This window comes from Sturnus vulgaris, chromosome 4 (assembly GCF_052056855.1).
Source record: "Sturnus vulgaris isolate bStuVul1 chromosome 4, bStuVul1.hap1, whole genome shotgun sequence".
Taxonomy (NCBI): domain Eukaryota; kingdom Metazoa; phylum Chordata; class Aves; order Passeriformes; family Sturnidae; genus Sturnus; species Sturnus vulgaris.
The window spans coordinates 26398877-26413923 of record NC_142246.1 but is presented as its reverse complement, the minus strand read 5'-3'; the positions used below and the strand labels follow the sequence as shown (position 1 = coordinate 26413923).

Genomic DNA, 15047 nt, shown 5'->3' with positions numbered 1-15047 from the left:
GATTGGCTGAGTAGGGACACAAGAGGATCAGGTTTGAGATTGCTCACTAGGTATTAGCAGACCATTCTTCCCCAGCATAAGCATGCTCACCCACTTATTGCTCTGATTCTCCAGGGCCCATATCAGATGTCTGAAAGTCCTTCAAGGAGTTCTCTCACAAGGATGTGTATCATGTTAACTCATTGTGCTCCAGGTTGAGCATTTAACCTTTCTCTGGCTTTCAGTTTGCTTTTGGCAAGGATCACATCTCACTAGATCCCAAGATACTGTCAGCAGTCTCATGACATTTTCCAGGCTGTTAGAGAAAATGATACTGTGTCTAAATAAATGTCTGGCAGGTCCATCTTGGAAAAACTGCCTAAAATGCAGTTATGGGGCAAAATGTTGAAGAATCACCTACTTTAATTAAAACTATTTACTAGAATTACTGCTCCAAGATATGTGAGTCTAAGAATGTTTGGTACAGCTAATGGAAAAGTAGAAATGTCAAAATGATGATTAAGCAGGATCGTGCAAAGTACTTGGGAAGACAGGCAGGAAGGGGCATGCCTATATAAGACAAATTGAACAAAAAGGCAGTAAAACTGGTAGGTCAGGAAGAAGCATGGTTTAAAAAAAGAGGAGGCTGGATAGTAGATTATTTAAATTTATTTGAGAAGGGAAGGATGTTGCCCTGGCAGTGCAGTGTGTGTATCTGTTCACAGCAAGCAAGGTGGGGTGTTCAGAGGCAGCTTGACCTCATAACTTAGAGTGGGATGTTCAGGCTCAGGAAACTGAGGGAACAGGAGAGTCTTTCCTTCTTTGTTCCAAATCCATGAAATTTTGAGGAAAATCCTGTGAATGGTACCATAAAATGTGCTGAGTTGAACTAAATACTAGAGCATGTCTACAGCCTTCTATCAATGACCAATGAATTATAAAACAGGCTAACTTTAATAAGAGTTACGTGATTTAAACTAGCTTACTGTAAATGCCTGATTTTCCATACTAGAACAGAACTCTTCCTTTCCCAGGAACTGCATGCATATTACAGAGATGGGTGCAGACAAGAGACACAAATATTGAGAAATATTATTAGGGAATTATATCGTCTTTCTGGATGATGTTGGTAGCAGCAGAATCATACAAGTTATCTGATCTTTTGCACCAAAGCTCGAAGACTTGGAAAAACCATCTTGCTAATTTAACATTTGTGGATCTCACTTAAATTTTGTCCTTTTCTTGTGAGATCTTAGAATTGTGTTTTCTGACTTTTGTATGGCTTAATAATACACAAACGGCTCCTCTGTTCTTTCTGTAGTACAATCCAATATGTGGTGGTTATAAAATACATGCACATGTGCATCTGACATCTGTCAAAACTTGGCCTGCACGCAAGCAGAGGGGCTGCGGGCTGGGCGGGAGGAAACAGTGATGCAGGACTTTAAGCATTCTCAACCAAAGACTTATTTCAGGGTAGCTAATTTAGTTGTTTGTTGTTTAGGAAGACAGAACTCTTCTAATAAAGAGGGATATATTGTTGTGAAGCATGAACAAAGGAAATAACGGGGAACAGCTGGCAAAAAGCATTTCCCCAGCTCTTGATGCTGATTCTACCCTTGCTTCTTTTCCTGCTCTCCTTTTTTTCCTCTTCTCACACTTCCTTCCCTCAGCTAGTACTTAGAATACTTTTTAGATCATCCTGTCATAACATTCAGAAACATTAGTACTTCACACAAGTGCTTTTCTTCATTTGTAAAGTGAGATGAGAAAGGGACAAGGTGGCCACAGTCATTCCGCAAACTTGGGGTAGACCAAAATGTAAAACATGAAATTAGGACAGGAACACCTCCAAAGTAACTCAGTCCAGGCTGTAGGATGCTGGTGGAAGCAATCAAATATTACTTACTCGACTGCCATTTGTGTACTGTAATGGGGTGGGAGGAGAGAGTTATCCTTTTCATAGCTGCTGTTGCTGAAATCCTCCTGCAGTTGGGCTGGTTTTCATTCCTAGAGCATAAGGCTACTTGTGCTTCATGAAAATCAGCAGGGAATTTTACATTTAAGTACTTGAAAACAGGCACTTTTAAATTCCTCACGCATCAGTAACTGATGCTTAGTTGTAGTATTGCTTAGGATAGGACCCTGTGGGTAGACACTATATATCCCCAAATCTTGTATCTGAGGCAGGTTCACACATAAATTATTCCTTATCCTCATCTTCTGGAGTATTTAGTGATAAAGGCAGGAGACTGTGAGCTGTTCTCTTCCAAGGAGATGGTTCTCCTCAGACTAGTTGCAGTTTAATGGGTTACAGCAGTTTGACTGGGTCAAAGCACCCAGACTGAGACTTTCATTATCACAGAAACATAAGCTACTCAAACACACTAAGAATCTTCATATGATTTTTTTTTCCTGTGGTACTTTGTAGCTTGTCTTTATGATTAAACAGCCCTAAAAGAATGGACTCCCTTGGAGTGGGCTGCTCTTTGCTTAGGCAGAGCAGGCATCTCTGCTTAGACACTGAACTGTTTGGAGCAAGCTGTAACTGCATTACATACAGCTCAGCTTTTGCCTGCCAGCATCCTTTTCACAGTTGTGACAGCGCTGACAAACAGCTGATGGATGATGCCCTGCCATGCTTATGCCTCTATCCCATAGGATGGAGATAAGAAAACATCGAGTTAAAGCCATAAACACATTCTAGATACTCCTACTCTTAAAAGAGTCAATTTCTAGTTGTGGCTGTCGTCATGGGTTGGACCTGCCTGCACCAACACCCACAGCAGGGTGATTGAAAATGGGAAGAACAAGTAAACTTATTGGTCAAAAGACAGGGAAATCCCTCACTCATTATTGTCCTGGCCAAAGCAGTCTTGGCTTTCAGAACTGAAAAGATTTAATTACCAATTTGGGTATTGGGAACCAAAGAAGACAAGCTTGTAAACACTTTGAGAAACTCCCTTTCTCCCCTTTTCACAAACTGACCATCACACCAGCACCTCTTCTGACTTCCATGCCTCCACTGCCTTCTTGTCACAGCAGGTTACACCAGTCCCTTTGGTAAGGCAAAAGGCAGTACAGGGGCTTGGAGTCACAAAAGAATGGTTGCTCTCTGCTGTTCCATGGTTTCCATGTGTTTTCTCTGCACGGGCAGAGAGAAAAATCCTAATGCTATTATGCTGTGTCTATTTTACTTAAATTTATCGCACACTTTGACAGCAAATAGGTGTTTATGCTTTCTGGACTGATGGAGACCATGCAACTAATAACCTATAGATTGCATGTATAGAATGTACATAAGGCACGTTTAGCTTCACTGCCTTTTATCCTCCTGTCTCTACCTGCTTGCCCACTCCTTTTCTATGGCATTAGGATTTAGCTGATTACCTTTCAGTTTTGGGAATGTGCCCCTTTAGGCAGTGAGTGTAGCACTGGGCAGCAGATACCTCTGCCCCAAAATCAACACTGAATTATAGTGCTAATGGCTGAACCTGGCACTGCTTGGTCATGTCCTTGATAAGTACCATTAAACATAGAGGGTTTAAGTGATTTTGCACGTTGAAGAAATCCACAGATGGTAAAGTAATAAAGTCTGTCTGCTAAGGAAGAAGCAAATGTCACCTGTTTCTTACATTAGCAACCAGTGAATTCCTGTGCAAATATTACATACCTACCATCCTGGCAGCAGGTGAGTATCTGTAGGCCCTGGGGGACTAATCTAATATTACTGCTGTGAAAGATAGCAAATGCACTATTTAAAACAGAATTTTTAAACTAGGCATATCAGTTTTTAAGATAAAGGCTATTTATCCTCCTACAGAAGTGTCAGGTATTTCTTAGAAACCTAAAAACTCTCAGAATAGAGCTTGTAACAGTTGCCTGCTGTAGGTCAGCATGTATTTTAAGACTTGGAGTAGCAAATACATTTTTAGTCATTCAGTAATTTCAATCATTCCTGGGGACACCACTGATGATAAGTTGGTTAAGTATTATGGATAGAAATTTCTATCACTCACTCTCTAACAAATGGAATTAATTTGGTTTAAAAAAAAAAAAGAAACAGAAATTAATGTACTCAGAGCATTAGGCAACATTTAAGAGTCTAAAACCACTACTGTTGTTTTCCCCTATTCCTAGTTTTGGAACCTAAGCTTTGATTAGCATAAGATACAGTACCATAAAATACATTCAAGACAAATGGAGGAAGTAGCAGATTTCAATTGTCTTACTACAAAATCTTGTGTTAATAATTACAGTAAGGACAAGCTCCAAAGCACTGACTCACATGGATAAGATTCTCTCATCTTCCATGCTGTAACTTACCAGGTTACTCAAGAAAAGCCCAGGATCCCTAATTCCACCAATACCGGTCTTTGTGTCATCTGTCATTTTTGTAGCTCATTCCATTGACCTTAACATTATTTCACTTTGACATGCACCACAGTAGTAAGTGCCTGAGCATTTTGACATAATTAATCACACACAGGCTCATATCTGGAAGATAAGCAAGTCATTGGGCTGTACAAGGTAGAAGAAATGCAGCTTTTTGAATTGCTGGTTTACAAACATTAATTCCAGGCTTAAATGCTTTTCTCCATCACAACTAGATCATTTGCACAGATTTCTACCCTATTAAAAAACTTATTTCATACTTTAGCCCAAGACTATCTACTAATTTTACTTTTGGGATAATTGGTTATCTGGTAATAACAGGAGAGCACTACTACAGAAACAGAAGAGAAATGTAGGTGCTTAATACAGTGGAAATATGGCACTACTTTAACTCTTAAAAACACTCTATGGGTGCATGAAAAGGCAGATTCATTATTAATGGTTCATCAGAATCTAAAGTTAACTATAAGACATCTAATTAAACTGGTTTATTTCAGGTATTTGTACAGCTGCAAAGAAATTGTATTACGAAGAAATACATCTGGAAGTCTTGGCTTCAGCATTGTAGGAGGTTATGAAGAACATACTGGGAACAAACCATTCTTTATCAAATCCATCGTTGGGGGAACACCAGCATATAATGATGGCAGAATTAGGTAATGATTATTATCTTTAAAAAAAGTAGCATTTAAGTTAAGTTTTTCTTTTGGTTAACTTGCGGGGGTTTTTAAAAAACATATTTTCATTAAGGCAGTGGCAGGGATGGGGAAAGGACTAACTAACTTTGGGAGATCTGGAAACAGGACACAAGCTTAACAGATCTGCCTTGTATCAGAATGTTTTCAGATGTCTAGCAATCCACTAGTATGTGAGTAAGTTAAAGGAAGAGTTAGTTTGATCTCTGGGGTGGTACAAAGCATGCCAGCACAGAGATTTCCAGTTCTAAGCAGATATCCAGTTCTAAACATCCCAACCAAATGCCTTCCCTGCAAACACCAATACATTTGAAGAGAGTAAATGCACAATCATGGCACAAACATCAATTAACAAGGCTTAAAAGGTACAGTTGCTCAGAACATAGATCATTCTAGTATATAAAGAGGGCTACAGGAAAGCTGGAAAGGGACTTTTTACATGGGTATGTAGAGCTAGAACAAAGCACAATGGCTTTAAATTGAAAGATAGGAGATTTAGACTGGAAGAAAAGAAAGAAATTATTTAATTAAAATTAAAATTTTAAAACTAAAATTTAAAAAGAATTTTTTTTTAATTAAGAAGGAATTATTTAATGTGAGGGTGGTGAGACTCTGAAACAGGTCACCCAGAGAAGTTGTGGATGCCTCCTCTTTATTCGAAGACAGGTTGGCTGGGGCTTTGAGCAACCTGGTCTAGTAGAAAGTGTCCCTTCTTTGAAGTTCCTTCAACCAAAGCCCTTCTATGATTCTGCGATGATGATTCATCAGAAGAACTAGATCATGTTTTCTTTCAAATATGTCTAATTAATTACAAATTTGTAAGAAACCCAAACAAGTGAGGTATTTTCACCTGCTTTATTCTGTTATCCATGAACAGTAGTTAGCCAGAGAAAGAACCATAATACTCATTTCTACCCCTTCCCCCAGCTTAAGAATGTGCTTTGGCATTTGAAAACATCTAAGATAAGAAGTCACCTTGTTTAATTGTTGTCTTGCATTTGTTTTTTCAGATGTGGTGACATCCTCCTTGCTGTCAACGGCAGGAGCACATCAGGAATGATGCATGCCTGCTTGGCAAGGATGCTCAAAGAACTAAAAGGAAAAATTACTCTCACAATTGTGTCCTGGCCTGGCACATTTTTATAAAACAAGTCTTCATGGAGAGTATGACAAGTATCTTAACATGGGGAAAAAAATTGAAAAAAGGAACATCAGTCTTTGCTGGGAGGGTCAAGTATGTATTTATAAAGAAAAGGCTTGTGAAATTTCAACCTGCATGTCAAGAAAGTTTAGGCAAAGCAGTGACACCCATCAGAAAATCACTTCAGAGTGATCCAAGCTACAGACTTAAGTCCTTCCTTCCCTATGTTCTTAAGGGTTTTTTGTTGTTTTTTATACATATCTATATATCTATTTAATGCATTATAATAATAATTAAATTTAAGGAGCAACAGCTTCTGCTCACCTACTTTATTTTGATTTACAAAAAGAAAATCTTGAATAACTTATGAAAATATTTCTTGCAATTTTTCTAGTTGCAATAATCAGGTGAAGGTTTTTATCCAACACGTTAATAGCACTTTGATTATGTGTCTCTTTTCATGGTCAGCATGAAGCTGGTATTTTCAAGACTTTCAAGTACTGTTTGTTAGTCTGTAAAACTGTGAATGAAATTTCTAAAAGAATTAAAAATAATTGTAACTGTGTACTTGTACAGACATTATTTTCATCCAAAACCTAATTACCTCGTTTCCCTGGTTTGTTCTGATTAATACTATTAAATCTGGGATTTTTATATAGAATATTACTTTCAAGGAAGTACACTGCACCCTGCTAATGCCATCAAGTAAGTCTTTTGAATAGCTGTAATATTTTTGTGGGACTGCCTTATCAATCACACTTGATACTGTTCTGAATTAAGTAAATCTGAAAGTGATGATGGTCTTGTATCTCTTAAAATAGTCCTTTGTCTTTCTCTGCAAATTACTCATGCTCCACAGTCTTGTTTTTATCTCACAAGCTTGCAGTAGGAAGAGGATATGTTTGTTAATCTTTATCATGTTAAGGGCAGCTGTTCCCCTAGAACAAAGACTAAAATGAACTCTCTCTTAAGCCACTGAAAAGCAGCAGGAATGATTATCCAGCTTAATTTCATCCTTACGCACCTACACAAACCAGACATAATTACCAAGTGTATCATCACCATGCTCAGTGTTCCATTCAACTAAGAACAATCAGCACCTTTCCCACTTTCTCTAGTTTTTCTTTTTGTTTTGCTTCACATTATTACAAGGATTTTGAAGAGCCTGCAGTTCCTGTGTGTCCCTGTAGTACAGGATGACCTTTCCAAATATGACTCCAAAAGCTATGCTAAACCCACACTGTTCCAGATGTTGAGTATATAATAAAATGAATGCACACTGTTTCTGAAGTCAGTAAAATAATGACCTTCCCATTGGCTTATGAAAAAAGGAGACAATTTAATACAAAGAATTTAAGCCCTACTTATATTGTAAGAGCATAAGCCTCTAGCTGTAAGATGTTTTTTCACTGTTTCTTAAAAGACAAAACCAGTCCAAGAATCTTAACATGAAAAATTCGTTCTTTTATTTTCAAAAAAAACCAAAGTAACCTTTGATTTCAAACTAACAGAACAAGATTAAGAGCAAATTATTATAATTCCCAGAAAAATAACAAGATTTATAGTAATCTATTTCTGGCACTAATATATATGCAAGTAGGCAAAAATCACACAGGCCTATTCCACAGGGGCAGCTTCAGTGTTTTCCTGTTCAGGAGCAGGTTCACCACTGGCTTCTTTTCCTTCTTTGCTTCTTTTGGACTTCTTGTGTTTGTGCCTTCTGTGGCTATCCCCTTCTTCACTGTCGTGACGACGTCTGCTGTTACTAAATAGAGGGAAAACATGCCTCAAACACTTGACACTTCAAGCCCTATTTAATTACAAAGTACCAAAAAAAAAAAGCTTCCGTATTCATATTTGAAAACTGCCATCTGCTCCCAACTCAGTTTTTGCATGTCAGTGCACAACTGAATTTTTCCTGGAATGGAACGTATATCTATCCATCCTGTACTTTTTGTGGGGAAAATGGAATGATTTTTCACATTTGTAACCCATATTCTAATAGCGATACTTTTAACAATGTCAGGTACCTATTGGCAATCCTTAATACTTTCACTTCTTTGTTGACCCCATTTTCTGGGCTTGACTTTTATTTGTAACTTAAAATGGATCATGTGGAACAATTTCTATCAAGTGACTGTGATGATTATATTACTTACTGAGAATGACTGTTGAGTTGTTCTGTTCATGCTGCTGAATGTCTGCTCCATTCCACCTCTTTCTGACTCACCATTTTTACCCTTCTTTCCCCAATGTCCTAATTTCTGTTCACATACTGACTGTCACTATACATCACTCAATATGAGGTTACCCAGGGTCAATATTGCTTTTTCCCTGTCTGCATTTTATATTGCAGACTTGTTCCAAGCAGCACATTCAAGTGTTTACAGTCTTTCCACAAAACTCCGTTTGTTTGGGGTTCTTTTAAAAGTTTGGGGTTTTTTTTGTTTGGGTTTTTTGTTTGTTTGTTTTTGTTTTGTTTTTTTTTTAACGGGGCAAGTCTTTCATATCCTATTAAAAAAAAAGAGAAATCAAACCTTCGAGATGACTTGTGTCGAGTCTCTTCTTTCTCTCTGTGTCTCCTGTCTCTGTGTCTGTCTTCTTTCTCTCTACTTGTCCTATGGCGGTCGTAGCCCCTCTCTGCATAGTCTCTGTATCTGTAGCGTTCTTCATCACTGATTCAGAAAGAAGAGATTTTCAGGACAGTAAGACTAAGGAGTATAATAACCCAAATGACAGGAAAATCTTAATATTGCTTCTGGGTGTCTACATGAGTTCCAGTGATTAAAAGGACAATAAAGTTCTTCATGTTATACACTAGACTTGTGCAGTTTATGCAATTTTGAAAGGAAATTGTTCATTAAAAATGAAAGAAAAAAGAATGCAGCAGTGTCTCATTAAGTTTATATAGAAGTTACCAAGCTGTTAGCTTGAACCTGTATCTAACTGTAAAGGAACATAAACTTCATTAATGTTTTCAGATCAGTGTTTGAAACATTCAACACTTATCAGCACACACTTTTTGACTATTATAGAATTTGGGTAAATTAAAATTAGATTTTGGTACAGTTACCTATTGCCTTACATCCACTTAAAAAAAAAAAGGAAAAGGTAAATACAAGGAATAAAATACACTAAATGTTTTGGGTTGCTTTTGAAATTAATTTTTCTCCAGTGCTAATGCTGTTTCTACTTCCACATCTTTCTTGGATTGCCATGAAATGCTGCCCTGCCACAATGTCGGTAAAAACTCCTAAATATCACAGGTTAGACAAGAATTCAAAGGCTTTACTTAAAAATATATTTTTATATTTTGACTTGATGAAAAGGACAGTTCTAAGAGTTTACTGAAATCTAAAAAAAAAACCAAAAAAACCCTAAAAAACAACATTGTCCATTGTTAGCCAACACGACTCAAATGCTACATTAGCATAGCTTAAAAAGGTATGATAATTTCATCATTTCTCTACTAAGAAAATTCTACCCAGCATCTTTTAACAGTGCACCTTCAATACAAATGAACTTAGTGTAATTCATAGATCACATGAAGTCTTCTCTAACCACAGTTTGGGAGATCCCCACCAAGTCCTAAAGGAAGGCACAATGTAACCAGTCTTTCAAAAGATGTAAAATCAGTAACAATTTAGATACTGTTGACGTAACAAAAGCAAGTGTTTCTCTCTCTGCCAACATTTACCATGAAAGAAAGTATCTTCCTGAGGTCCCTGCAGCAGGAGAACAGATTAGACAGATCACACAGGGAGAACAGCTCTAGCCTAAAGGGATTTCTCGTGTCCTGGAGCAGTGAGAGCTGAGATCAAACCCATTTTATCTGCCACAACTTGGATCTTCTGGCCATTTCCCAAGTGAGGATATTACATTTATGATTATTACAGCTATGCATTAAAATTCAGAGTGAGAAGGGGGAACACCTGAAGCAACAACACTAGTCTTTTTATGAACCTTGTATGATTACATCATTAAGCAAATGTCAGAAATTAGTAATCTAAGACACTAACCACCCCATAGAAAATTCTGCTTTTCTAAGGATCACGAAAAGTATTCGCACATCAAAACCAGGAAAACTACACCTTCAACTACAGAACTCCAAATTATGATTTGCCACTGAGTAATTAATTTAATAATACATTTATAACCTCAGATCTGAGAGTAAACTGATCAAATCCTGCAAAGCACATTTGCAATCAAATGGAACAAAATCTGAGGTTGGAGGGCATGAGTGGAGGTCATCAGGAGGACCAAACCCCAGCTAAAGCAGGGCCATCAGGACCAGCTGACCATGTCCAGAAAGCTTCATGATATCTCCATGGATGGAGACTCCCCAGCCTCTCTGTGCAACTGAAGTTTCCTCCCATATCTGATATTGCTGCTCAAAACTATTATTTTTATGATCAGTATCAAATTAAAAAGTTAAAATTTGAATGTCTATCACTAACTTTTGATAAGCTTGCCATGAGAAATTAGATGGCTACTTATAGACTTATGGCTTGGTTTCAAAGATGAGATCCAAAGCCCTTAATGGTAACTCACACTTTGCTTTTACTCTGTTACCCAGTTATTTTAAAACACTCTAGAAAAGGTTAAAAATATTACTGATACTCCATTTTGTGCTTTATTTTGGCAAACTACTAAAAAACCATGACAGCTTGTAAGTGTGTCTGATGAAAATAAACAACTTCTCTAAGTAAAGAAAAAAATCAGTTTGCCAAGACCAGTGTGTTGGGAGCTTTCAGGAACACTCTAATGCTGCTCAATGCTTTTGACCTTTATCACACACTGATCGTGGTGTCTCGTTCAGTTTATTGACCACCAGGATACCAAATCCCATAAAGCTGCGATCCAGCCAGGTTTATCTGCTCTTCTGCATGAGATTATTAAGTTCCAGGACCTTAGAAACACAGTTGCTGGGGTTTGTTTTTTTAATTTTTCAAATTGCAGAGGAAGAACCACAGAACAGAAACATATCAATCAAATTCCAATGTCTACATTTTTAGTGGTAACTAATTGACTTGAAACTACCAAAATAAAAAAAAAACGGAACAAAACAAAAAACTCCCAAACAAACAAAATAAAGTCTCAAACTTTGTAAAAGGGAAACAGTCCAAAAATAATGGCATCTTCTCAAGAGGGCAGAGTGAGAGGCATTGTAAAAATGCACACTTTTCTCTGAGGATAGCAGAGTAAAAGCAGAACAGAATATAAAGACAGCTGAAAGTTCATTTTTAAACCACATTTTGGTTATAATAGAATAAAAATAATCCTATTCTCTTGTAGTTTTACGAAATGCTGTAGCAAAAACACGGGCTATTCATCTGGAAAACAACTGCTAAAAGCATTGAAAGCCATAATTTCTGAGCAGTGAAATGCTAAACCTGATGCTTACTACAAGCCCCACCAAAGTACCACTTGATCAAAGTTTAAACAAAGGGAATATAAATAAAAGCTATAACCCTGTGCAGTATTTAAAATAGTTCATGTTCTCTTCCTCACAGCTCCAATCATTTTATTTTCATAAGTGCACAGAATTGAAAAGAAACCTTCTTAAGAAATCTTATATCTGCATGTTCTTTCTTAAGCCTCTCCCACCTCTTCTGTGATTCCCAAACCAACTTATCCTAGTTAAGGGCCTCCCATTTTCTTACACAGCCATGTGGCAACAGCTTTGCTACAGATGGTGGATAATTTAGTCACATAAAAAAGTCGAGGCCTGCTCTTCCCCCTCCTTTGCAGATAACTCTGGCAGCAGCACAGAGATTTCTTGAGGCCTGGAAGCTATTAAGGTTCATTTCAAGCACCCTTGAATGACCAGGGTTCTTTCTGGCTTTCAATCAAGCTGTCTGAGAAACAGATGTTTAGATAGGTCTTCAGCCCTCAGAAACTGGCCCTGGAACGAAGCACAGGCCCACAGGAGAGGACATCACCACACCAGCATACATGGAAAATCCCCCAGCCTACACCCAGCTTGGGTCTTCAGCTAACAATCATCGTGCAACAATGTCATCTCCCAACCGCAGTAATGTTGATTCTCAGCGCTCTCATTCCCTTCAGCTTAAAACCATTAGTAAAAACAATCTGCCTAATAGCTAACATATATATTCTGCAAAAATTTAAACTTAACAACAAACACCGAGAAAAGCTTTACCCCAAAAATCTTAGTAGATAACAAGCAGAGGAAATTTAGAAAAATCTGGCTAACCCATAGACCTCTGTTCTATGGAGCCATAGTGATCTCAACACTAAATGCTTTGTACTTGAGCACATGAACCACAGAACATTTGAAGATCTTTTTTTAAAAGAAATTATAAAGCTGAGTAAAGTTATCTGACATGATTTTCATCGTCTACATCAAAATTAAAGAAAAGTTGTTGACCTTGAAACAATAGTTTTAAAAAAGAGAGGAGAGATTATTATTCAGCCATTTTTACCAACCATATTAACCATTCTAGCAGGTATTTAACACCATAAATTAAGGTCAAATGTTGTAACACATTGCTCTTAGTACTGAATTGGCAACTAAAATTCTATAGATTTTTATGTAGATTTTTCTAGACCTACTGATGTCAAAAAGAGATGGATATTTCAGACATTCTCAAGACTTAAATCACCTTTGACCTGTAAAGCACTATGACCAACTCAGATGTATACTGTCCTTTTTTTCTGCTTCTGTTTTACATGTAGAAATTCAGAATTATAGTTTCCAAGAGAAAAGGGTGAAGGTGAGGAAGCCACCCCACCCAGCTCTTCGGAATACCCAGCAGAACACTAAATTTGAATGTTGAAGTACACTGTTTAACAGAGACAGGGTTTTGAGCAGAGTTACAGCACGTGTAGGACATTTCACTGACCTGTTGAACGCACTTGAAGAAGGACTGTGATCTCGGTCCCTTTCCCTGTCTCTGGTACGGTCTCGATCTCTGTCTCGGTCCCGGTCGCGATCCCGATCTCGGGATCTCTCTCTCTCACGTTCCCTATCCTTCTCTCTTCGTGCATAGTAATCCCACTGTTTGCTGGTGTCCAGAAGACTAGACCATGAGGGTGCAGAACCTGCAGGGTGTGGAAAGGTGACTAAAGAAAGAGATATAGTTATTAGAACAAAATCAAATATCATAATGAAAACACATTTGTCAGTTTCCTCCAATGATATGTTTTAATGTTCCCCTTTCACATTAGAGTTAATTCTAAGCAAACCCTGCATTTTTTCCATAATGATTACAAAAACTTCTGGCATTCATTTAAATACTTCTTATGAGGATGTACAGAACCAGGGTATATATCCCAAAGACAGTCTAAACACTTCTGGGGGAAAAAAATTGTTCAAAATATTTGCTCAAAGAATCTGATTCTATGTGGTCAAATGGCTTTGTTTTGGGGGAACAACAAAACAAAAACAACCAGAAAACAAAACTGCATTTGAAACTCAGGTGCCCTGAAAATATAGTTCAGAAAAAGGACACTTCCAGCCTTGTATTTAAATGCTATTATTTTTATCTCTTGTACTTTAAAATCATCGTATTTAAAATACAATGCTAGCTATGAGGTTCTCATTCACTAATTTATATTCTATACTATGCTTTATCATACTTTTCTGATTACAGATGTAAAAGGAGCTTTAGAAATAAATTCACTCTGGAGAGAAGAAATAATGCTCCCACTTGTGCTCTGTAAGATAACATTTATGAATACTCGGCACAAACACCACTAAAATGTAACAATTTAAGAAAATTAAGCACAGTCTTAATCTAGATGTGACATGTTAAGAAGAAGTCTTAACACTGTCTCTCAGCCTTTTTTAGATAGCTAGCAACAGGGAGAAGGAACATGCTTCTCCACTGCTTTTTGCCAACTTCAGTGAAATACAGAACTGCTACTTTTAATGCCCCAATTGATCTGTTCTGCCCTCCCACACCAGAAGTCCCGTGAATGCATCCTGTAAAGGAAAAACAAGGGCTTGAGTATTTAGCTGGAAACAGCACTCTCTAGCGGACTTACAGTACTGAGGACTTCTCCCTTTCTGCTTATCTGCCTTGCTAGCTTTCCTAACTTTCAATAAATCGTTTGCTTTGAGCTCCACTTCATCATCTATAATATGAGAACAATATTTACTTGACTTCATGATGTCACAAAGAGATTAACAGTACAATTAACATAAATATCCACTGATCAATGTAAACTATGTTACTGGTGCTGTATTTAATACTGCTGAGCTATAAAACCAGTGGCTTGTGCTGACAGCTATGTTCAAACTGCCTTGCCTGTAACGTCTGGGGTATGCCTGCCCCAGAAAGCTTTGGCAGAAGCTTAAGAGAGCAGTTTGCCAAGCGTCCAGAGGAGGAATACAAAAGACCTTTAGAGCAGGCAGTGGAGCAGGAAAAAAAACTCCATTGTTAAAATACATTTGCAATGAAAAGTATTATCATTCCCTAAAAAAGCATTTATACAAGGTTTGCCTCTAATAAATGCTTGACACTGTTTAACTTCAAGTCTACAAGCAAAATGAAGGGTTAACAGAAAAAAATGTCCTAATGCAATATTATGCTGTTCATTATACCGCCAAGACCTGAAATTCGTTGAAGGAAAGCAGCCAGAAATAGCAAAAAATCCAGCTGGACTTAAAAGACTGCTAATTTCCTTGACTTGCCACTATGTCAACAATACACGTATGGTACATGAGACACTGGCTGCCTGCGTATTCTGGTCTAAAATTTAAACTTAACTTTAAATGTATAATACAAACTAATTATTAATGGTAGTACAAACTTTTAACAATAAATTTTGGATACTCCATCACATCCTGAATAATTCTCATCAGACAGAAG

The 15047-nt window shown here is 37.4% G+C and overlaps 2 protein-coding genes across 11 annotated transcripts in view; one reads left to right on the top strand and one right to left on the bottom strand.

Annotated features, from left to right (window-relative positions):
• The window catches only part of LNX1 (ligand of numb-protein X 1), a 126822-nt gene extending 120045 nt beyond the window's left edge, over window positions 1-6777 (top strand). For all 7 annotated transcript variants that reach the window (XM_088163365.1, XM_088163364.1, XM_088163368.1 and 4 more), the window contains 2 exons: window positions 4872-5030; window positions 6080-6777. In XM_088163365.1, coding sequence (XP_088019491.1) covers window positions 4872-5030; window positions 6080-6215 — 295 coding nt within the window. In that variant the 3' untranslated portion in view covers window positions 6216-6777. The remainder of the gene's footprint in view (window positions 1-4871; window positions 5031-6079) is intronic.
• Window positions 6778-7653: 876 nt separating this feature from the next.
• Window positions 7654-15047, bottom strand: part of FIP1L1 (factor interacting with PAPOLA and CPSF1) — a 38250-nt gene continuing 30856 nt past the window's right edge. For 3 of the 4 annotated variants that reach the window (XM_014873415.2, XM_014873416.2, XM_088163370.1), the window contains 3 exons: window positions 13077-13296; window positions 8748-8885; window positions 7654-7975 (listed from right to left, as the gene is read on the bottom strand). In XM_014873415.2, the coding sequence (XP_014728901.1) occupies window positions 7828-7975; window positions 8748-8885; window positions 13077-13296 (506 nt within the window). In that variant the 3' untranslated portion in view covers window positions 7654-7827. Of the gene's footprint in view, window positions 7976-8747; window positions 8886-13076; window positions 13297-14220; window positions 14311-15047 lie in introns of all 4 variants that reach the window. The other variant, XM_088163371.1, reaches the window with a different exon arrangement.